At 41.5% G+C, this 24,735-nt stretch overlaps 2 protein-coding genes across 2 annotated transcripts in view; one reads left to right on the forward strand and one right to left on the reverse strand.

The window, feature by feature from the left end:
* The window catches only part of LOC128895738 (caspase-1-like), a 44,561-nt gene extending 40,175 nt beyond the window's left edge, over nucleotides 1–4,386 (reverse strand). The window contains exon 1 of the mRNA XM_054158597.1: nucleotides 4,369–4,386. Within this exon, the coding sequence (XP_054014572.1) occupies nucleotides 4,369–4,371 (3 nt within the window). The 5' untranslated portion in view covers nucleotides 4,372–4,386. The remainder of the gene's footprint in view (nucleotides 1–4,368) is intronic.
* The window catches only part of LOC128895732 (alkaline phosphatase-like), a 199,689-nt gene that overhangs the window by 156,339 nt on the left and 18,615 nt on the right, over nucleotides 1–24,735 (forward strand). Inside the window, exons 5-7 of the mRNA XM_054158589.1 lie at nucleotides 3,350–3,557; nucleotides 4,395–4,535; nucleotides 10,871–11,065. Of these exons, the coding sequence (XP_054014564.1) occupies nucleotides 3,350–3,557; nucleotides 4,395–4,535; nucleotides 10,871–11,065 (544 nt within the window). The remainder of the gene's footprint in view (nucleotides 1–3,349; nucleotides 3,558–4,394; nucleotides 4,536–10,870; nucleotides 11,066–24,735) is intronic.

Consider the following 24,735-nt stretch of genomic DNA (forward strand, 5'->3'; position numbering starts at 1 on the left):
AGTATTTTCGCTGAAATTGTAGCAGTATGAGAGTAGATACGCAAGAGAAAAATTTTCAGTGGGACACATTGTTAGGTCACATGTATTTCAAGCAGAAATACACCCACGAACAATTTCGCGTATTCACGTGGCAGCGTACGAATTCCGTGTATCATCGTTGCCAATATATTCACTGGAAAGTAGTACGTAAAAAAAAAATGTTGAATTAAAGCGGTGTAAACCGGTAGACTAGGACAAAGATACGTATTCGTGTTACATGCGGTATCGACATAGTGTTCCATCTGATTCTATAGCGATCTATCGATCACGTTTCGCCTCACGTGCAACTCGACGTAATATCAGCGCAAAAAAGGACAAAGAAATGTATTGAATCGGAACGCATCGCTCGTAGTCGAGAAATTAATTTCCGCCCCGACAAAGGACCTCGAGTGGGATGAAATACTCGTAAGCGTTCGCTCCGCGAAGCACAAGTCGCGCCTAACGATTGTGCTCAAGAATTCTTGAGATTTTTTTAACAATTTCCATTCCCGTCTTTCGATCAAACAGTTGAAATTGTTTCGAGTTTCGCGTCCTCGCCTAGAACATTTTCTCGTAGTCTTAAATTTAGAAATGCAAAATCAACGTCGAGACGAGACGTAAGAAATTTTGCTCGCGTTTACTGAAAACGTTTGAACGATTAGATATACTTGTCAGTGTTAGACATTCCCTAGAATTGAACTGTCTATCACTTCTTAACGAAATTAAGGATTTTGTACAAGTCGAGATGTCTCGGGAGACCATCGGTGACGTTTCTCCGTTGATATAACTTGGAAAAAAAGCTCGTCTCTGAGAACGGTCACGGCTTTTGTGACGAAGCCCCATGCAAAACTTCGTACTCGTTAAAGTCTGCCCGGTCAGAAGTTCTCAAGAGTTTCCCCTCAGATAGAAGGAATTAAAGGTTCACGGAGATGACTTTCCCAACGGATCAAAGCTTTCCAATCCAGCGGGGAGATCGAACGGACAGGATGAAATTTATTTTGCGAAAGTTGATCGCGCAGAGCTTGCGTCCGTTTCTTTCGTTTCTTCTAACGTTTCTTATCTTCTGGTTCGTAACGGAGGTTCGATTATCTCTAGCGACTGGAAAGATGTTTCGCTATTGATTCGTGACGACAATTGCGATTATCTATAACTAAATACGAATTTAGAGTTTTGGGTTAATCATCCACTTCTTAGTCGATTCACACGTAAAGTCTACCCTTGGAACTCGCGCGAAGAAACCTGCGAAAGCAGATAAAAATTCGTGTTTGGATTACTCCTTATGGAAAGTGAATAAAGTCCTTTGGTTTGAAAGAGATGAGTGGCTGTAAAAATTGCAGGAATTCCACGGACTATATTTATGTAAATTCGATGCCTCTGGAAATTCAATATTATATTATGCTAAAACATAGAGTGCACGAGTTTCATTGGTATGTACGAGTTGTATTGGTTAATTGCTTGCTCAACATATAAGGATTCAGACGATTTTCAAGTGTGTAAAATGTTGATAGGAATTTCGTGAAAGAAATTTCAGTGATGAAATTCAAGTTACTGTAGTAAGTAGAACCTGACACTTTCCACGTTAAAATACCCAGCAAACGAACATATTAAAACTTTAAATAACGATACGAAGATTTTATTGAAACGATATCGTATCGTATTACCAGTTCTCTATGTAGGTTCTCGTATCCTTTAGTATTGTAATTCATTTGTTTCACTTCGATTTTAATTAACGTTATAATTATACCAGGTTTCTGCTCGAATACCTACACAATTTGATTAAATTTATTTAGCAAACTCGTATATATTAATAATATCAGAGATAGAATTATGTATTTCTTCCATTGGATCTCTCGGAATCATATTTGTTATATTCCACTTTCTTATTCGCGTTCAGTAGACAGCTATTTTGTTCGACATCAAGTGCATCTGCAAACGATACCTTTTTCTTTTTTATGAAACACCTTAGTATACGTTCCTTCGAATATTCGCTATTGCTTCTTGAAATACACGTGACGAGATGGCACATGTCGTATTCTGCTCTATTCTTCATTCTATTGACGATTCATACGGTGAATGGGTCTGGAATAATAATTAAAAAGAAATTGTTGTGCAACTGTTCTCATGGATTTCATCGCGCGGGTTAAAATATAAAAGCGATGTAATGTAGGTCACGTGTTCACAGCCATCTTTATACGAGACTTCTATTTCGTGCATCTGTAAAAAAAAGAAGAAAATGTAAACAAAAGCTGCAATCACTGAAATGGAAAATCTCTCGACCAACAAAAAGACCGTTCCCGTTCGGCTGACTTTAAAGTTCGACAAAATTGCTTCTGGAATCACGTTCCCTGATAGAACGCGCACTGGGCGTATGAGAACTTTCAAAAACAGTCAGCCTGAAAATGGAAACCGCGGAACAAAGAGCTCGCGATCGGAATTTACGTTAAATTTCAATGTCGCATATCTGATTTCAATATTTAACGATTAAGTTGCGCCTGTCGGATGTATTTATTGAAAATTGTTGCACGTGTATTTATGATTATCACGGTCGTTGGTTGAATTTGGTTTCGGACTCGGTGAGACGAAAAGATAATTGTACAGACATTGTTAAATTAATCCATTGTAATCTCTGTAAGCTCTGTAAGCTTTGTGTTTATTCGATAAATCATTTACGAGTGCGATTTCGGGTCATTTCGGTACATTAATAATCTACAATGTAATTGTAAATCATTCTTGTCCAACGAGTAAAAAAGAAATTAGATTTATAATCTTTTAATTCTTCATACGTTCTACAATGACGTTCATGGATTATTATGTTACATTATGGTATATTAGACCTACGTAGAGCAAAAATATCAAGCTTGTAGGAACTGTAATGAGTTTTCCTATTTTAACAAGCAAGTAATTATTCTAATTCCTATAATTAAATTAAAACGTTTAATTGCTGAAGTTGCGCGAAATTAAAACTAAAACTGCTTTCCATTCTATAAGAAAGAAATAATCTGCAACGCTGTGAAACACAATGTGATTAATTTATCGTCCGTAAGTAACTTTCTGGAGTCGCTGGAGTTTCCTTCTCTTCGATATTCCCAGCGACTGTGACAGGCACAAAGAATTAGATTCGATTGGATGAACCTTGCACCGAATTTACATAAACATCCTCTCCATGCGCTTTTCAAAAGAGTCGAAGGTTAATTCCGCGGATCCCCGCCGTACCTATATATCTCCGAATGTTGGTTCCGAATGCTCGGCAATTGTTCGACTTTATTACGCGAGATCCAGCTTTATCCGTCTCGATAAAATACGCGCCAATAAAATCACGTTCGATTTCTAGGTGGTCCTCGGCGGGGGGAGGCGTCATTTCGTACCGAAAGTGATCCAGGATCCAGAGGAGCCGGATAAGGAGGGCAGACGATTGGATGGGAGGAATCTGATCGAGGAATGGTCCAGAAACCACCGGTTGCGGAGTATGTCCGCGAGATACGTCGCTAACAAGGAGCAGCTAGAGAACGTCGATCCACGAAAAGTGAACCATCTGCTGGGTAACGAACAGAAATATGTTTTTTTTATTACTTTCGACTTGACGGTGGAATTCGTTAGCGATGAATTCAAAAATGATCTCAATGGGGTGCTTATCTACGAGTGGCCATCCTCCAACCTGGGTGATTGCACGAAATGAAGATAAAATAAAATAATAAAATGAGATGAAAATTGAGAATAAGTATTGGATTGTCCAGAAAAAAGGTCTGGTCGTCTTAGTGCTATGTAAATATTGACTAATTAGGATTGCACGCTGTGACGTTAGGCAATCATCGATTGTATATGATTATATTATTCATCGCACATAGTTAGCGCTTAGTTAGTTCACCCTAATGATCGGCGTAACGTTTGAATTTCGAATTATACTGAGTCTATCGATCAGAGCTGTTAATTCCCTTTGAGACCGGCTACTAAGGAATGCAATTGTCTGCGTAATTAATAATCGCTGCACCCATCTCGAAACTTCAACAAGAAATTCTTCGTGGCTTCTCCGAACCCATAATAGTCGACAGTATACGATCGAAACACGTAGGATTCATACAAAGTGTCGTATTCGATAACTATTGTATATTTAAAAAGTTCTAACGATACGAATGCGGTGCACGGTGGAAATATAACAAATTCATTTTGTCCATTTGATCGTTCTCACTTATCGGTCAAGATTTTTGATGGAACTGTCGGGGAAACGGTATTCAACTGTATATCGTTTGGAAATATTCGTCGTTCGACGTTCGACGATAGAACGCGCCCAAATTCAATCGCTCAGGGAACAGAATCGATCAAAGTTAGCCCCTTGAAAGTTTCACGACTCACCATTTCACGGCGTTGGATGATTTCAGGACTGTTTTCCTATTCCCATATGGACTTCGACGTCGACCGGAACACGAATGGAAGCGGTGACCCTTCGCTGGCCGAGATGGCGATAAAGGCGCTTCGCGTGCTGGCGAAGAATCCTGAAGGATATTTCCTCTTCGTGGAAGGTACGTAGAAAAGAACGCGGACGTAGCCACTATGAAATGCACTCGGTGGAATGTTGAAATATTATTTACCGCCTAACGATGGATAACGATCCATAGTCTCAGCGTTCCGTTGGCTCGTTAAGGGGAAAACGGGACTGAGAATTTTTGCTTGAAAATATGAAAGTGTTTCGAGACGGTTGCGTTGGCGCTCGACGGTTCGAAGTCTGTGATTTATCGCGGCGAACTGACTAGAATAAAGCGTCTTCGTTCGCGATGCAATCTCTTTGGCGCTGAAAACCACTTCCTCGCTTCGATTGTGACTTTTGATACGCGTATCTCATTTGCGGTTCCCGCGATTCTACAGTTTTGCCTTTCTGAATAGATCTTTTCAAAATATAGTAATATTTATACAATACGTCTCTTTAACTTTCGAACAGTCAAATAGGAACGAATGATAGTGCGAATAGGAATTCGTTCCACTATATGGATGAAGAATGAAAATATGTTATTATTATTTTTCAACCTATTACCTCGCTACTCGAGGAGCTTGTTTCGTGTATAATAAAAAACGCCACAGTTTAATTAACAATGCTGTTCGCAGTCATGGGTATAACTTTGCATTGTTCCGTTAAAAAATTTTAATCCAACAATCTCGTCGAACTCCAGACTTTACACACGCACAGAAAATGTGAAAAAAGTCGATTCTTTCTCCTGGTACGCGTGAATTTTCTTTTGAAATAGAACCGGATCTGTCTTTGATATAGGAAACCGGAAAAAGTGTGGTGGAATTTATGGAATTTGGTTGGTTCCCGATTTTTACGGTCGGTTCACATGAAAAACGCGTTTTTCCAATTAGCGCGGAATGTATGCGTGGGCCGGTACCGAAAATGCTCGCACAAAGCCGAAGCGGCTGGAGATGAAACGGTTTAGAATAATTGAAGTTCTCGTAATATAGTGTCGGGATTTTTACTCATCTTTCAGTCGAAAGATCCATAGAATTCCACGAGTGCAACCGCGTTTTAGTTTTTATTTCCCATGGTGCAATCGTCTTTGATGATTGCTGTACATAGATCCGTTTGTGCGATTCATATCGATTTTCTTCGATTTTCAATTCGTGCACCATACACGTCGTATCGCGATTCGGCGATGCGTACAGCCGTGCGCATCAATCGATACCTTGTGACTTTTAAAAAATGTGACGCGGAATGCGCGCTCCGCAAAATACGTTCGGATGCTCGGAGCTGGTTCCACGTCTAGCCTAAAAAGTTTGAAAATATTCGATAATGATTTTTTCCTTGGTAGAACGAAATTCCTCACGCGTTCGACAGTGCGGAATTCTTGTCCTGGCACGTGTACGTGTCGCCAATAATTGTGAATTCGTTTTGTCCGAGTTTGAAAATTGATATCTTATTCGGAAGACCTAGTATTAGTTTTATAAATGTTCTGAATTCTGGTTTTAGATATATATTTTTCAATGTAAAAATGGAAGAGCTTGAAAACCATTGTGTTTTCCAGAAATATTCCGGTAACGATGACGTCTACTTCATTGTAGTTTTTAATATCCTTTGAATTTTCCATTCGCGAAATACAACGAGAAACAAGTTATACCAGAAAATATTTCATTTCCAGCGACGATAACTCTTGTTGTTTATTTAATAGAATCGATATCTCAGATTGTTTCCTTCCGTTAAACAAAATCAAAACGAACACAACTTCGTTTGATTTTCCAAAGTTTTGCGTTGGATAAGCGCTTTCTCTGCTGTTCAAAATGGCAATTTCCGCTTTCGTTAAATGCGAAACTTCGCAAAGTAAATTCGCATGCTGTTCAGCAGATAACAAACGGATTGATAACGGCGGAAATTGTCCAGAAAACTCGCGATCGAATAAATTATGTTCATCCCACTTTGTGTTCTTTACAAAAAAGAGCGCGTTAAGTTTAACTGCTCCATTATCGAGATCCAAAGGAGATTTGCCCCGTTACGAATTCCAGGGGTCGAATTTCGGATTTTAATCCGAATAACGCGGGGACAACCGTTCCGATGGGAGTTACGTTCCACGAGGCGCTAATGCCCCAGACGTACTTTACACCAGTAATTCGCGCGACTGTTAAACTCCTCGTAAACCTTTTACACGCGTTTCGCTGCTCCGCTCGCGTGGTCTCGAGGCGAGAAATTTTCGCGAACCACGGTTTGGCCACTTCTGAACACTTTTTCCGTGGAGAAACTACCGTGGTACGATGCGTTAAGCGCGCTGACGTAAATCGAAAAAAAGTACTCCAAGTAACGGGAGAATAAGTAAGGTAAAAACACGGCTAGTGGACACCTTTATGTGGGGTTTTTCCTCCAGGAAACCGCTACATTCTTCTTACTGCATCGCCGTACCAAATCACTGATCGCGACTTGTTTATCGTATCCTAATTTTACCCTCAGGAGTTGTAGTTCTGTCCGATTGTAGCTATGGGTAGCAATTCTGAGGTCAGTTTTATAAATAAAACTCGTAAACTCGACACCTATTACACATATTCAGAATTTACCTGCGCGGTTAACGGCAAGAAGATAACGGTGTTATTCGAAACGGTTAAGATGCAGGCTCGCAGATGACGCGGCAAATGGACCATAGGTGCACGCATGGTTTCTAAGTACTTTATTTAGTTACTGTTGTCAGAATGTTGTTCAGGCTACCCGAAGTTTCATAAGGTGCCCTGCGGACCATGTTCTCTAGCTAAGACCGCAGTTTATAATCAAGCGGATTCAAGTCTGGGCTACCGGTGAAACCAGTCTTTGGGTGAAACGTACTTTGGGACATTGTTCCGTAGCCACGCTTGAGTTGCCGTTGCTTTGTAAGCTGGAGCAAAGTTTTATTGGAAAACTCACGTTTGCCTTTCGAGAAGAGTCATACTCGGGAACTTTAGCACTATTTCCACTCGATCTTATTAGTGGACTTTAACTTCAGATTCGAACCTATCGACGCCTGATAGCCGTATGCGTGTACATGGAACTCTGGTGGAACCGGTTTCTTGTGTAATATGGGAATCGTTTGAAACGAAAATTTCATCAGCAGTAAAGAAAATTCTAACAAACTACGCTTGACCTCGCTATAGCCTTTGGATGCAAATTAAGGGTGGTTCGAATTAAAATCCCCACTGTCGGCTGCGCACTCGAAAGCAGATGCACGTAACTCATTCTTTTTAATCATTTCTCTCTATTCCCTCTATGCTCGCGGTTTTTATCCGGTGCTTTTTCCTCTCGGTGCTCCTAAACATGTTGACGGAAGTGGCCTCTCGACGTGGCACGAGCGACGATAAGACATCTCGCAACAGCCAAACGAAGAAGCGGCGACCTGGGCCAGTTTTTTTCAACCGACACAACGCGAACTCTTGAACACCGCTTGCCCCAGATGGAATAATTTTCCCCAGAAATGCTTATTTTTATTCCGCGTAAAAATTAGATAAATCCCCAAGGAGAGAAACTAAATCTACTCGTTTGTGAAAATTGTTCGGAATTTCCAATGACCCTTTATTAGTGCGGAATGAAAGTTTCGACCACTCCTACCACCCTGGAAATTATTTTTACGAAATTTGCATAAATTTCGCGGAACATATTTCCGCGAATGGTCACAGTTCCTGTGACCCTGGCAAGAGTCGCCAATAAAATCAGAAATGTTGAGTACGCTTTATGGTTTGAATTTCGATGATTAATCACTGCCAAATTAATAAAAAATTTACAAACATTGACGATTCGTTCTTTTTCGATCGATCTGGTACACCGAGTTGCCCCTAATCGAACGTTTTCAAAGCTACGTTAGATAACCACCGCGTCTGATCGAGTTGATTAATTGCGTGGATTAAATTTGTTCAATATTCGGAACAAGCAAGACGTGTTTGCAGGTAAAGTAATACGTGACATAAACGCTGGACGAATTCCTGCGATACTGGAACGGTAATTCGACGTCAGAAGTCGCTAGCCGGAAACGTAGCTCGGTTCGGTGAAACATGATTAAAGTTCGAAACTCGATAACCGAACGGCCAAGTCGGTGGCCTGGATCTTGGCGTAGTCGCGACAAGAGGCTGGGAACGATGGCGTGTTTGATGCGTTTGGCGACCCCTGGAACCGGCATATCGTGCCAAAATCTGTCAGCGAGAGATGTATTTTCCAGTTGCCATCTGAGAGCAACAGTTGTCGCGTCGCCTCCATGGAAACTTCTCCCAACGGTTCTAGATTTCAACTCCGATTACAAACTGCACCCGTCACGGCAATAAGCGGCCGTCACTCGCGGAACAGGAACGATCTCAAGCCAGTTGGCGGACGTATAATTGGTGACTTGGCTTCGAGCGTACCCCGGATAATGAAACGAAGTGTCACGGCTAGATAACGCGGACGAAAGACCAGGGATGGATAATCAAGTCAGTTTCTTCCGTGGCAGATTATGCGCCCCTCGTGATGTATCGATGATGTCGATCGAACTTTGTATTTATTCGTGATCACAAAGTAAGGTTGCGATTGCAATGTTGGGGAAAGAAAAAGAAATACAGAACTTAAAGAGATAGCAAACGAATGCAAGAGACTGCAGCTAAAAGCAGAGGAAAATGCAATCAACTTTCAATATAACAGAGCGGGTTGCAACGGCAAGGATTTTCCAACAGGGACTTTCTTTACTAAAACACAAATGTTTTTTTAAAGTAAAACTACTAAAAATCCTAGAGTTTATAAAATAATATCCCCTGTCTACTAATTTTTTTTTTTTTACTACTTACATGCGATTAAGTTACCAACGGAACTTACTGCCAGACTCCGTAGAAATGTCCCCACGGACCAACGTCAGAAGCAGCGCGATATTTTTGTAACTACAGTACTCGAGGGTGAAGTGCTTCAGGTGTGTTCAGCGCCGCGTGCTGCGCACATGGGAAGCTGGCATAACGTGTCGCAAACAGACGTAACGTTCGCCAGGAAACTCGGCCGTTGCAGCCAACCGAGGCGCCGTCTGGCTGGTATATACCAGCAATTCAGAATACGATTGGACCTTTCAACGTGATGTCTAAGGTCGGGCTCCTGGGTGTCCCGTTTCTCAGCGAGCAAGCAGCCTGATTACTTTGAACGATTTCGAGCGAGAAAGACGCGGATTTGGGTCGGGAAGAACGTATAAAGGGTGGCCGAAAAATGCGAGATATTAAATGTAGGGAAATAAAATAGAAAAATGTATCTACGTTTGAAATAATTTCTAATCGAGTAAACAATTGCTCGGGTACTCTTGCGATAGATGACAGGATAACATAAATTTTTAATACACGAATGTATTGAATATTCGTGCAAAGTGTAGTCAATTATGGAAGATACGAATTCTGTTTCGTTATGTGTTTTCTCTTCGCAGTTAAGATCCTTCCGTTTGGATATTACGATCCGTAGCTCGTGGGTTAATCTTTCGGGGTCCTCTAACTGGCGGAGGCCCCTGGGATGTAAAACCTATGCCTTAATCTGGCCCTGATCCTAGATTACGGAATATTGCGGATAATAAACCTACACTCAGGCGTAAGGGTCGTCGAGGCCCTCGGCTTTTCTGATTGCGCTTGCAACACGTGCTTTGGCGAATCTGTATCCTGTAACGAGTGACTCGTTAAAGAATCTATGCGTTTGTAATCGCTTTCGAGATAAATTAGGCTAATCTGCATTGAACAATGAAATAATGAAACAGACCTAGGAGACCTAGAATTGAATTAATTCTCGATGAATAGATAGACTTGTCAGGTCTAAATTTGGTTCGATAGATCTTCGTGCCAAGGTTTCGAGCTCGTTTTACATTATTCATTCGTTTTCTTGTCAGTGAACGAAAACAACGTTTTGAATCGCTTTGGGTCACCCTTTGCATGCACGCATTCACATTTGGCGTATTGATCCGACCATTCGGATCGCTTCTAAGTAGCTCAGCAGCAGACATTAAGTCGAACGACTCCTAAGGAGTTTCAGGAAGCCATTCGGACCGCCCGCGTCCGGTGGCTCGATAATTGAATCCGAGATTCTTGCGGCTCGTACTGAATAATTACCGTTAATTGCAACGGCGCCGGCGGTGGCGTTTCCCTAAACACTGGATCCGCCGTAACGCTGATAGCGTTCGTTTTATACATCGGATAGTAATTCCGTGCCGTTTCTTTCTCTATCCTTCGCGTCTAATATGTCTGCTGTTGCTTTATTTCTCGTGTTACTTGTTATTTCGTCTTTAGATTAAAACTGTTTCAGATTAAACGGCAGTCGCATTTATACATTTCGTTATCTTTATAATTTTGTACGAGGATCATTGTTACCATTGCTTCGTACGTATATCAAGCATGATTTGACGCAGTTTATGTATTTATATGTTTCCAGGTGGTAGAATCGACCACGCGCATCACTATAACAACGCTTATCGAGCGTTGGACGAAACATTAGCGTTGGAGGAAGCGGTGAGGGCTGTGATGAAGGAAGTGGACCTGTCGGAAACGCTACTCGTCGTGACAGCGGATCACTCGCACGTGCTCACGCTTGGTGGTCTCGCCACCCACCGTGGAAATCCCATATTTGGTAAGTGACACGATAAACTAGTCTAGTATGGCCTCTATCCTTTACCAACGGCCAAGTGAAATTCGGAGATTTCAGCTCTTAATAAGTTCCAGCGATTTCGCCAAGCTGAGGTATTTCTCAGCATCTTTTGGCTCGTGGCCCAGTTCCAAATATTATTTATCTCTCTTGCCGTGGTTTTTGGTGAAAATATAAAACATGCAATACAAGAGAAACATACGCTAACGTAATAAATATATTGCTACGATGTTGTCACAGTTTACGGGTATACCTTTTACGTTTGCACGTTATTCAACAAGCTTTTGAACATGCGAATGTAAAATTTTTTGATTTGAAATAAAAAGAAAGGTACTCGATAAAGCCAGATTCGCCAATGTAAAGAATGACAACTGCAACGAAAACCAATTTTTCCTTCTCCAAGGAGGGCGATATTTGTTTTTCAGTTTCGCTAGCAACCCGTCTCTCTCTCTCATCTCTTAGAATCTAATTGCAACTGTTTGATCATTCAGCAGTTCGATCGAACGTTCTAAACTTATTACACCATGTTGGCTGGTCTCTCTAAGGGGAATTCTCCACTTGGATCGATAATAATTACTCCTAGTGTTCGATGAATATTTACGTGTAGTAGCGTATCTTCCGATGCATATCTCGTATTAATAATGATAAATTGATATTACAACAAAGCTATCTATTCGTGAACGATACCCGTCGTACAACGATAATAATTTTCATTTGATCGTATGCTCCGCTAGCCTCATTATATTCATACAGCAATACGATCCTTCGTGTAGAAAATTCGCTAGGGAATACAGGATCCTCGACGAACGTATTTCGAAGTCTCTCTGTCTCGATGCTATGTAATTTCTGCGAACGAAACCGTATATCGGGGATAGTCCTCTGAAATATACCTAACCGCGGTAAATGTAAGGATCGTGGCTGGCACGGAATGACACGGGGTTATACCTTCCAATATCGTGTCTCTTATGTACATCGTTACTCCTTTGATTCCATTTTTCCCTAGAAAATGTGAAAGGGAGAAGACACATTCTTCCTACCTTGTTCGTATATATTGAACGGAAATTGTCAGTGTAATTGACATTTTTCTCATACCTCGCCTCACCTTCCACCCACGTAGAATCCAAGTAACAAAAACTTTCGTTACCGATATTAAAACCACAGGCAAGGTGATCAATAATTCCATACCAGAATTCCATCGATGTTATCCGCGATGATACTTGGCGTTAAAGTTCACGTAATAGACGAAGTATGTTCAAAGTATACGTATTATTACTTTTAGTACTTTTAAGTAATACAATGATTAGTCGATGGCAGGTTAGACGGTATCGAAGTTAAACCATCGTTCAAATCAGATGAGTCTGTTGGCCAGAGGAGGCGTTGAAGTTTATCTTAGTGCTCTCCGCTGGCAGTATTATGACCATTCAGGGCGTGATAAAGTCAGCTGCATACTATTACTAAGATACGGACCCTCAGATCGTCACGAAATAACCCCCATGTTCCACAACTGCAAGCAGTCCGTCCGAATCTAGGTGTCCGTATTATTTTATCTCTTGTATACCTACTTTGCATATTTACGCGATACCATACCTGGTTAAACTTCGCGGTTTCAAGTGATTATTTGAGTCTGTCATTTCGTAGGTAATCCAATGCGGAAAGGATTATTAGGTACGTTGCTATTCTGACTGCTACCTCGCGCCTCGCATCGAATCGAGACTATCGACCCTGATTCCTTCGAATTGTTCGAGTAGATAACTTTCAATCTCTCTCGCTGATTCCATGATCTCGATTCGTTCGTCTATACGTAATTAAATTGGACTTAACAGTCACCGCGGAAAGCTCGTCGGTTCCGAAACCTAAATTTGGATCGAGTACTGACATACTTAGCCAAAGCGTAATCCTCGGTGATGAGACCGTCGCAGGGATGGTGGTCGACGTTTGATTTGAGTTTCCATTCGTGATTATGTACTTTTGGAGAGAGAAGTTAATGAGGAGATGACGAGGTGGAAGTACTTTAATAATACCTAAGTCGAATAGAAAGTCAAAGTGAATTTTTAAAAATGTTGGATTAACGCTCTCCACTCTCACATCTTACTTTCTTATACTGATATTTGAATGGAAACCTTCAAGGCTTATCCTGTACAATCACCAATAAAGTTTGCTGGACTTACGATGACCCTTCAGAAGAGACATCCGAGTGCAAAGGATTAAAAGTGGTAGGACGGGAACATGGCATTTTTGTCGGTTCCAAGAGCAGGATTCCAAATTTTCGGCACAAAGGCATGAAAAGGATGCTTAAAGAGCGTCGAGCGTTCTTGCTAGATCGAATTCGAGTCCACTCGCTATTCGGGTCGCGCAAAAGGACATCGACGCCGACTGGTCAATAATTCGCCCGTCTTCGGTCGTGTTTCGTTCATACATGTTCATCGAATGAACGATGAAGGGGTTGGGGGGCAGCAATCCAATACCAGGTAAGTGACTCGGTACACTATTTTATATACCCTACCGGTCACTCCTTCGCCGCGTCTAGGAAGGGTGGACCCTTCAATCCCAAGGTCCCGTATTCAATGGGATCCAATCTCCTTGGACAAGCCCAGGTGCCAGGATCGAGCGTTTGTCCGAGGTTAAATCCAATCGTCGCGAAATGCAAAGGATGGTTTTTGTGGCTGGTGTGTGGATCGTTTGGGTCGTTCGAATCCCTCGATCCCATTTTCTCCGCTCTCCGGTTCGCCCATTTCGTTGAACCCGACGTCGTTGCGGCGATAATTCGATACGTCAGGCGTGGTTGACGTCCTTGATCGTGAAACGTATGGAACACTTCGAAAAATGCAGGAAATAGACGTCGTCTCGAAGATCTATAGAGTGTGCGAGACGTGTATCGCTCACAGGGTGTCTTAGCGATCGAATAACCCAAATTGTAATTCACGATAGAACGAATATAATACGTTCCCGGGATGATACCTATTTCGGAAGCACCCTGTACATGTCCGTTTAAAAGCGCCTCTTAGATTGCATTCGACGAAACAGTAAATCACGATGATTAATAGAGTAACGAAACAGGGAGTTATTAAAAGCGTTAATTTACTGGACGTAATCGACAAATGAATTGAAACCACTGGAAACAGTCCAGAGGTTCTGGAGCCTTTCCAAGCCCGCGTGAAGAACATATTAGAACGCCCGCGCTCCATATATTTTGTACACGTTCGTGATTCACGGGGCAGTAAAGCGTATCGGGTATGTAACACATTATTTCCATATCTCCCTCTTTTACCGTCGTTAAATATTGTACCTTCTCACGGAAGTAATCACGCTAATTGCCCATACGTTTCCTTTGCGACGAGTCGAGGAACATTCATTATTTATGACACGCTTCGTGCCGTTCGGAACGGAGATAAATAAAACCGCGGAGGTACAAGACAAGGTAGAGGTGGAGGTATAGGACGCAAAGTCCTATTCGATACCATTTCAACCCTCAGGGGCTATGACTATGTTTAATCGTAGCTACAGTACGGGTTTAGCGATCCCGTGGTACCCGAGCTATAGGGACATGTTTGATTAAATAATATATAATCCTAGCAGAAATTTTCATGAGTATTTGTCTGACAGTCAACATGAAAAGACATCAAGTGTAACGATTAAAGTTTCATATTCGTCAACTCGGTACTATTTTTACACTTCGTGCATGCGACTTACATACGTGGCGTAAGAATCTATGAAAATTCAGGCGTTCTGGGCAGCACGGTACGTGCGGGGAATGTCCGATAAATGTTCGCAAAGAGTGTGCCCGGATTTCGCATGTAGTAGTCACGATAACACGGTACACGGTTAAATAAAAAGAAGGATTCGTCGCACGGAAGCGGATAAATGCGTGTAAACACGGTTTTCCGCGTTCCATATTTCACGCGGTCACGCTCAACTCTCGACGGGGGCTGTTATTGGTTCCCTCGAGTCGTAATCGCGCTCTGTTTCGTTAAATACATGCCGTTAAACATTTCTTTCGACGTTTCTATAATATTTATCTATGCACATGTAAATTAACAATACCACATCTAAGTTTATATTTTTTTTTTTGTTACATATTCTCGAAGTAAAACTGTTGTTCCATAATTGATTAATATAATTGATTCGTGTAATCTTTGAATAGTTCTACATATATTTCACTTGGTCCGAAGCTTTCGTCTTTTGACTCCGACTTCAAGTTTCATTTGTAGCGAAGCCAGTCCCGGGGGTGTTGGAGATAAGATGAAGTGTCGAGGCGTCAGAGACATCTTTAAATTCAAGGTGCAGGACAATTGTAGTGGTTACACAGAGGGTTACAGAGAATGCAGCCACTCAGGCTGTTCTAGAGTACACAAGAGTTGCATAGTATTGCACTCGCTCAAAGACTTCTAGAGTACACAAGACTTACATAGTATTACGAAGCTACAAAGACGCGAGGAATAAAGTTGTAGAGTACACGTAAGTGACTCGGAGCAGAATTTATGCCCAAGCTTCCACAGCTGCATTTTTCCCTTATATTACGTGCCCGAATCGATTAGTATTCTGTACACAAACTGCTAGCTTTAAATCTGGTCAACAATTTAGAGAATGCTTCGAACTCTACGATATTGACGGTTCCTTGAGTAAGGAGGGTTGGTAGAGATCTCTTTTGCTTGGAAATAATATTTTTCATTTGCTACGCAAGCGTCTCCGCAAGCTTCGAAGTTGTCGGAAGCAGAAAATTCCATTTTCACGCGAACTCAGCCGCATTATCGAATCCATTACGATCTGGCTTTAACCTGGATATGTATAAACGCTCGCGACGTTTCTCTCAATGTCAATATTTTATGTCAAACACAACACGATCGTTTTCCACTAGAAGAAACCCAAATAACGGTGTTCAACTTACACGAGACACATTGTATACGCTTCGAGTGTTCTGTATACCTGAATACAAATCATTCTCATTAGCGATTCCTTGGCAGGACGATCAGGGAAACAGAGAGTCGTGTGATCCTCGCTTATAATAACCATAATGGATGTAGGTAACGACATTAAATTACATCGACAGGTCTTTCGCTGTTACACGTTACCCTGGGTGGTATCGCATAAATCGTGACAGGCCTTTTCTCCATTTTTATTCCGTTCCTGCGTTTGTCGTCTATCTGCCAGCGCGAGCTGAATTGTATGAATATGGAGTCTCGCCATTTGCACGGCATAACGACGGAAAATGACGTTAAAAGGGACAAGCGTGGAATCTCGTTAGCGTTCAACGCGACATCAGGAAATATGAAATAAAATACGACTCGTATGGATCTCTTCGTGCCGAAGCCTGATTTAGGTCGAAGTAGGGGGGAGGGCTGTGTATATTTAATTCAAGTGAAAGTAAGATTGGTTGTAATTTTTAAGAACTCTTGTGAGAATTTCATTTTTCTCTATTAACTCGTTCAGTTTCGAAAACGATACTTGGAACTTCACGGTACTTGTAGCTCATACTTGTAGTTTGAAGGTGTCGACAAGACGGACGAGCCAAAGGACTAAGGAACGTTGCAATTTTCCATGAAAGTCGAGCACGTTGGGCTGTCGATTTATCGCGATGGGATTAGACGTTTTGTGGACTAGTTCTTTTCATTCGGAAAATTGACTGGTGTTTCTTGTGTTGGGAATAAACCTCGCGTGAAATTGCTTCATAGAGCGGGCCGAATGGAGAACCAAGAGGACTTTATTCGGTGCCACTGGTACTGCTCTATTCGGTAGACGACAGATTTGATAAAATAGAGTCTATAAAATTTACGTATTCGAGAATTGCGCAATCTACAGATCAAGCAAAATCTAATTCTAGTATTTAATTTCCACGTTTGATGGAAATTATTCAGCGTCCTGTCGCGGATAAGTTGGAGTATTTGATTTTCAAAGTTGTCTGGCATTTCGCTCCATGTTTCACGCGAGAATATTCGCAACCACCATAAACTGCGTCATCATAATAACAATTTTAGCATTCTAGAACAATGGTGGTTAACCAGCGCCTCTTATGGATCTATCGTATTGCTTTTCCGTTATTGAGTTTCAAAGGGTCGAAGCATGGTTGGCGTTACGCCCGGAGGTTTGGGGTTTAATTCCAATAATCGTGTTTGTCCGCGTTGTTAACAGACCGATAATAACGAGAAGTGAACTTTTACTAGCTATCCCTTTTTCTTACGGCAACATCGAGTTATTATCTTGCTTCTACGTGAAAAGTGCACTTCTTTTGACAATTTCATCGAACCGTTTAGGTAATTCTGATTGATAACGTGGGTTGAAATATGTCGCGAATACATCAGTTTTAATTGCAAGTTTATGACTAGGATTTATTTTCAATGTGAAATTTAAATAATGCTTTTTGTAAGATCGACTACAACGTGGCCATTAGGTCTGACCAATATCTAGTATTTCTATTTGTGCACTCTCAATGTCCATTACGTTCATTGAATAATAAACCACCAGTGATTTATGCATTTTGGGAGTACAGTAAATGATTGAGAGATCACGCGTTATACGATAAAATTTCTTTCGACGATATCGAACTTCTCTCTTACGGAATCGAGTAAATAACGCTCTCCATTTTTTATAAGGTATAAAGTCTGTACCGTTGTTTGCGTGGAACTCCGTAAAAGGATTAGATGTCCGGGTACTGCCTTCACGGTCCCAAGGGTGAGCAGCTCGTCAGCAGGGATTCTATGTAATTGATCTCCCCTGACAGCACTATAAATTGACAACGTTCCAGGAACTGACACTGCGACCCTCTCAGAGAAATTACAATGGTCAGTAATCAACGATTCAAGAAAATTGGCCACAGTCGATGAGTTACCTTCCTCGACCGGCATACATAATTAGGAAAATAGAAGTTCCAGAAGTGTGGCACTTGAACGATTTAATCTTTGTTACTATAAATGTTACGCTTTAATTTAAAATATCTGACACGCGTAGAAGTAAAAAGGCCGTCCTGCGAAGCTGTCGATGCAGATTTTCTTTTTCCATCGCATATTTATGAGCATGAATGAAATCACGAGACACGTGGAACAGGTCGATTTATAGCCAGACACGAGGAATAAAATGCTTTACAGGCGAATAAGGATAAGGGCGTACGATAAAACTTTGAGAATGAGAGGACATATATAGTACAGGATTAGAATAAAGTAAGAGGATAACGATGGTGTATAGCCAGACGGATATATGCTTGACCTCTTCAAGGAATGAAAATAAAAAGTGAGTATCAACTATGATCAATAGCGAAAAGAACGGAAGAGGACAGAATATGCTCAATTATGCAAAAAAATTACACGTTAACACATCCAAAATGGATCGATTCGAGGGTAGACAAGTAGCAGAGGGCGATATGTAGCCATACAAGTAGAATATGGTGATGTGCGAATAGACAAGGAGAATAGGACGCTACGTAGACAGACAAGTAAGACGACGCAAAGCACGTGTATACAAGTAGAATATATTGACACGTAGACAGACAAGTAGAATACGGTCATATATCACCAGGCAAGTATCATAGGGCGGTATATAGCCTGGCGCGTGGAATAAATGGGCAGGCACGTAGGATAGTATATGTTTCAAGACAAGCAGCATAGAAAGATACATATCGAGACAAGTAGACTAGAACGGCGAGTTATCAGAGACGTAGGTTACAACAAAAATTTACCCCCGTACATAGATACATCAGCCCACCTACCATTGTTTCAGCAATGCGACCTGCCATCAGTGTGACGTCAGTCACGTCGTGACTATTTCCCGAGTTTATTCTCGTACCTACCATCAACTATCTAACATACACCCACCACTCTCACTTCCGTCACGATTTTTTCATTATACCACCCAAAAGTAAAAGATCTTCAATCTTAAAATATAAATCTTAAGCATCTCTCGAAAGCTCAATGAACGTAGCCTGTATATTCGTCGGCAATAATCCTACAACGTTTAGCCCCTAAAAATACATGGTATTTGCAGCGCCGAGGAAGTACAAATACTCCTGAGATTCTCTGTATACTGTTTTATCGCTACGAAGCAGGTGTCTGAGGGAACAACAACTTCCCAGAGCGACCCTGGTAACCATAATAAACTTCTGAACGCGATACTCGAGAAGTTTGTCCCCTCCCGTTTAGAGTGGTTGCAACGACGTCTTCGCGATGTCTTTCCAGCTATAATTGCACACCGTTGATTCTCGACTTTCAAGGAACGGATCGAAGGCGAGAAAAAAACGCTTCTCACCCAACCCCCAGCCCTCTGTTCTTCGCCGTCGCGCAGGGATAGGAAATGGTATCTCGTTCACGCGACCGGAATAACGAAATCGAGTGGATAAGGGAAAGGATCGACGGGGTGGGGTGGGGGGGGGGGGATGAAGCGGGGTGGAACGACGTTCGAAGGACAAAGCACAGACTCGAAATGTTTTTACTACTAGCCGTTCGTTAAACCGGATTACGTTCCACGGGCGAGCGTGCCGGATGAAGCAATTAAAGCGGTCGCGTCTCAGATATAATTTATTTGTCGCGAATTGCGTTAAATTACGGCTGCCGTTTCGCTCAGGGAAAGATGGAGGAAAAAATGATCAGCGTGAACGGAGGTGACAGTGCCACTGAAAGTATTAAAAAAGTTTCCTTCCCATTTAGTAACAACATAATGTTGGAAGACATTGCGAACATCGTAATACGTAGTTTTTAAGCGTTACTACATCTGGCAGGAGGTCCCAGTGTCTGAAATCATGGTGTCTCGTATTGCACCCCTATCTTCCATTCCCACCCTCGTCCCTATTACGTGCAACGAACACAAATCTACGATAGTTCCACATGCAAGTTCGCAGACCCACGGGAATATCTATTTACGGACCCCCACAGGACCTATGGCTCCGGGGTAAGAACCGACGGTTTAAAGATTTAATTGCAATTCACGGCACACCGATTTCTCGGCGTCGATATGACCCAGATTAATCGTATTTAATTGCCGATTGAACGCACTCGCGCCGTTTGCCCGGTGGCGCAAGCAGGTGCGTATTATGCCGCGAATTTAATCTCGACACGGTTCACTGGTTTTTTCAAGTATCGATAATTTATCTCTACCTAGGTGTGAAATCTCGCGAGCGCATCTTTCTGCTCCCTTTGGTCCAACGATGATCCGCCATTGTATCGAAAACGAAAGAAAAGAAAACGTCGGAAAAAGTTCTTCGATATCAGCATTTCTAAAATAAGTGTTCTTGAGACAGAAAAACTTTCAGTTCTTCCTCAGTGGCTCTGATAATTTGATCAACGATCTTCCTAACTCTACGATAAATTCATTCGTCGATCGAATCCATTCGGAACAGTGATTCCAAGTACCCGTGACTATAACTCCAGGAGATAATCGATGAACGTCTCTACTCTAAATGTCTTCGTCGCTCTTCTGTCCTTGGTTCACAGTTGAGATGGCCTTGAAGCTGAATTTCGATTTATAAAGAAGCATGGCGCTATCGAAAGACCGAGGGATCGCTTCTCTGCTCGCACAAGAGCTCTAAATGCTTGAACAGTGGATTTATGGTTGGTTTATATAGCCTTCTTAACCCTAACTCGACTCTAAGCTCGCCGGGGGCTGTGGAACCAACGGATTAAGGCTAAGCTCCGAATCGTTAGCTAGCTAAAATCCTCGAGTAACTATTCATCGTTCATGTGAAAAAGACACGGGCGTCGGACGCCACGAGGAACCGTAGTTCGAGAGAGCGTTCAGGAAAACTATCCACGTGTACTGTTTTCCAGATTCGGCTAATGGACGAAGCGGCGCATGGATGGCTTCTGGCCATTCCGAACTGGGTTACGGATGCTCATTGACCAATGGAAGACACGAAACGGAAAGTTCAACTTCCGTGCATGCACCGATTGCGTACCATCCACCATCTTCTATGGAGCAATTTTGGCTCAAACTTTATGGATTTCGTTGCACATCGGAGAACTAGTTCATTAAAATTCCTCGTCGTTCGTGCTTGCATTGGAATTATACATTGTACGAATTGATTCGAGCATTTTAGCAGCAGTTTTGTTTTCAAATTACAGCTTTTTGGCCGTTTCAATTTCGTATAAAATAATTTCTCCGTGACAAGTGTAAACAGCAACTGAACCAAAAGCTCTGCGGAGAATTTCGGATCGACTAGTGTTCACCTCACCGAAGCTTGAAATATTCTCCAACTTCAAATTCTCTGAATTCTAGCGTTCTAGAGTTACCGCAACCCCAACTGCAACGTTGATTCCTCCGAGTCCGTGTGTGCGATAACAGCGAACTCTTAAATTGTCAATTCGAGATGCATTCCTTTCGGCGCCGGTGAGGAATAAACTCGCCTACTGCTTCGTTGTTCGGAATAGTTCCAAATTAACAATTCCGTACAGAATTCCGCGCACCGGAAGTTTTCCTTCGCGAATTGTTTTGGACGCACGCAGAACGCGAACACTTTAACTTCCGCGGTACTTGATTTCCTTCTACGGCTACAAAAAATATTAGTCTTGTGAAACTTAAATAATTACCATCCTCCTTAAAACTGTCCAGAAATTAATCTTTCTTTGATGATCGCCACACGAACCTATTAACGAAATCTCTTCGATCGATCAATTCCTAATCACTTTTCGTAGGCAACGGACGCTTCTAATTCGGCTCATCCGTCATCCAAAAATAATTGTAACACGAATTTCGCTAAAGTGTACGCCGTGTTCTCGAAATGTGCGCTCGTATGGATCCAGCGTACCAACAGAGCCGTACATCACTTGGAACTTTCGTATCACGACGGAACCTCATTTCTGGCCCCGCGATTCGATTTTCTATCCAAGTAATTCGGGATGTAAAGGACGTTTTTCTCTTTCGGATTAAGCCGCACGTGCATCGGTTCCGTGACAGGCCAGATAATTCCGTCCGAAAGAAAGTGGGAGGCATGGAAATGAATCAGATATATACCGTGAAGCGAATCGGATCGGATCAACTGGGATCCAATTGGATCCAGAGGAAGGCTCGGGAGGGGGGTAGTTTCATTGAAAAGTCGAGGATACTTTGAAAACACACGAAAAATCGATTCGATCCGAAGGGAGGCTCGCCATTTGGGAAATATCGACTCGTGGATTTTTAGCTCTAACAAGGATGATTAAGCACGCGAACGTTCCATTAACCATTCGGGGCTCTGGTCAAAAATTGCATCGTGCTTGTTTTAGTATGGCCTGTCTGTAAGCATTACTCATATCGGATTCTCCCTATGTAACTTTTCAACCACTCCGAATGATTTTATATTTTGTACCTTTGAATGTCATCGTGATTTTAACGATGGTAACATGAATTGTAGAGAGCTTCTTTAAAAGGGGGTTTAGGATTTTGTTATTTAGTAACGAAATACGCCTGCCAGTGTAGCAGCTTAATTAAAGCGTCTTTTCATGAAAAAATCATAAAAAAAAAAATCGTTATATCGATTTATTTTAATACAGAAACATGGAAAACAGTGGGATTTATTAAAGCGTAATATGATTGGATGGAGAGCGATAAACAATAAACAGCAACCGATCGAGAAACATGGTCCAATTTGTTTTCAGATTACACGTGAATTTTATTATAGGAAAATATGCATTTTTCATTGTAAAATATGAAGGCAATCAACTCTTCAGTACTCTGAGCGACGTGCTTGTTCCGCGCAATATTCTCTTCGGAACACATTCATATATATATTATTTTTTCATCGAGATATCGAAATAATTTTACTATACATTGGATAGAGTCTAGTAGAGATAGAGGACAGTAACTTTTAATAAAGTCATAAATATTTAGACATTCTTTTGCACATTCCGCACTCAACGCGGATGTTAATTAGACTGGACGAAATGAAAAGAATTAAGTTAACAAACCATGCGACGAGAAACCACGATAACGAGTACAAAACTTGATTTGTCGAGCAACGTCAGGCTTTTAATGCCGTTCCGGTAACGCGGTGAACGCGAGGCGCGCGTAAAAATCTCTGATAATGGTCAGAATTGGACAGAATATTTCATTCGAACGTCAGAGATGTCGAGCCATGGTGGAGTTCATCTAAAGGGAAACGTACGGGGCAATAAGTGTCAAATATGAATTTATTTCGGAGAAAGTTCATGAATAAATCTGCCAGGAGAAAGTTTTCGACCAGCTATTTCCGTGGAAAAACATGTCGGCTCTCTTTTCGCGAAGTATGAGCCGAAAATCTCTCGATAGGATCCCTTGTTATTTATAGTGATTATTCATGGCGTCGCATATATACGTTATCACAGATTTTCACCGTCACTTTTGTTTTATACGAATGACAGGGTCTTCAGAATCGTAAATCTAAGTGGATCTTGGTATGACAAAGGATTAACGATAAATTTTCGACTCCCAACATTTACATTATAATTATTTTTTACTACAGTATTCGATATATAAAGTTTCTCGTAATCTATAACGTCACGCGAAACAGTTATGCCCCACGTAGAAAGCACCTGCCGCAAGGAGTGGACTCACGAAGGAAAAATATTTCAAGAAAAGCAAAGAGCCTTTCCTACGACCTAGAAAGCCAGACGTTTGAGTACTGCGCAAGTATTCGCTGTATCCCCCGTAGTCTATAACAGCCATGAAATAGGAAACGTTGACTGCAAAAATGTCTTAAGTCTACAAACGAGAAATATTTAGAAAGCGTAACAAGCGATGAAAGAAGCTTCGTGTAAGAAGATTCGACCCATTTCCTGTAAAAATGCTTCGCAAAGATCGCGTTTTTTCGCGAATCGATAAGCGCCAATTATAAAAATATTAAACTGTCAGTGATCCGTGTCGCCATTACTTTCGATGCGCTGAAAGATTAATAAGTATTACAGTATTATTTTTGCTGTACCCGGCTTTGGGTTAACGTTGAAATAGAGAGGCGAGTGATTCATGCGTGAACGATACCTGAGGCCAGAAGTAAATTCGATTATCTCACTGACGCGCCAGTACACGTCTACCGCTGACACAATTTACATGGAATACCAGTTGCTCTTCTTGCGAGCCCAACATGCTTCAGGGGTAATGCTCAAACTTCATTCGAGTCGAGTAAGTCCTTTGTCGAAGATAAAATTGCAAATAATATTAATAAATACTGTACAAACCTCGTTTTAATTTCTGGCTCGCAAATAAAAAGGATTTCGCATCGTTTAAAACAAATCTGTTTATTCTTAGGCAATATAAATTTCTCTCGCAATGAAAATTTTCAATGAACTCCTGGAAATACTATTTGAATTCAACCGGATTTCAATAGCGTGGCACAAAGGAAGATGTTGTTTATCGCAATGAAATTACGCCGATCCGCGTAGTCATAAATCAGCGATTATCGTGTAGTCGTGTAATTCGATTGTAACGTTTAGCGTCGGAGCTCTGTTACAGCGAACGTATGACTCTGATTAAGCGTGCCATTGTTACTCGAACATTTGATTATTTAAACGGCCCATTATTCGAACGGCATAGCATGTATGATAATACCGTTACGATCATTTCCACTGAGAGGATTTTATCGATATTTACGGTCCGAGAGTTTGATTGTGGACGTTAATGAAGACATAGTGCGCTATTATAGTTAAAATATTTGATTTTTGGCGTATAATAAGTGAGGCCGATACAAAATTCTAGAGAAAAATGACCAAATATCAAATGACTTCAAT

Source organism: Hylaeus anthracinus, unplaced genomic scaffold (assembly GCF_026225885.1).
Source record: "Hylaeus anthracinus isolate JK02 unplaced genomic scaffold, UHH_iyHylAnth1.0_haploid 5, whole genome shotgun sequence".
NCBI lineage: Eukaryota > Metazoa > Arthropoda > Insecta > Hymenoptera > Colletidae > Hylaeus > Hylaeus anthracinus.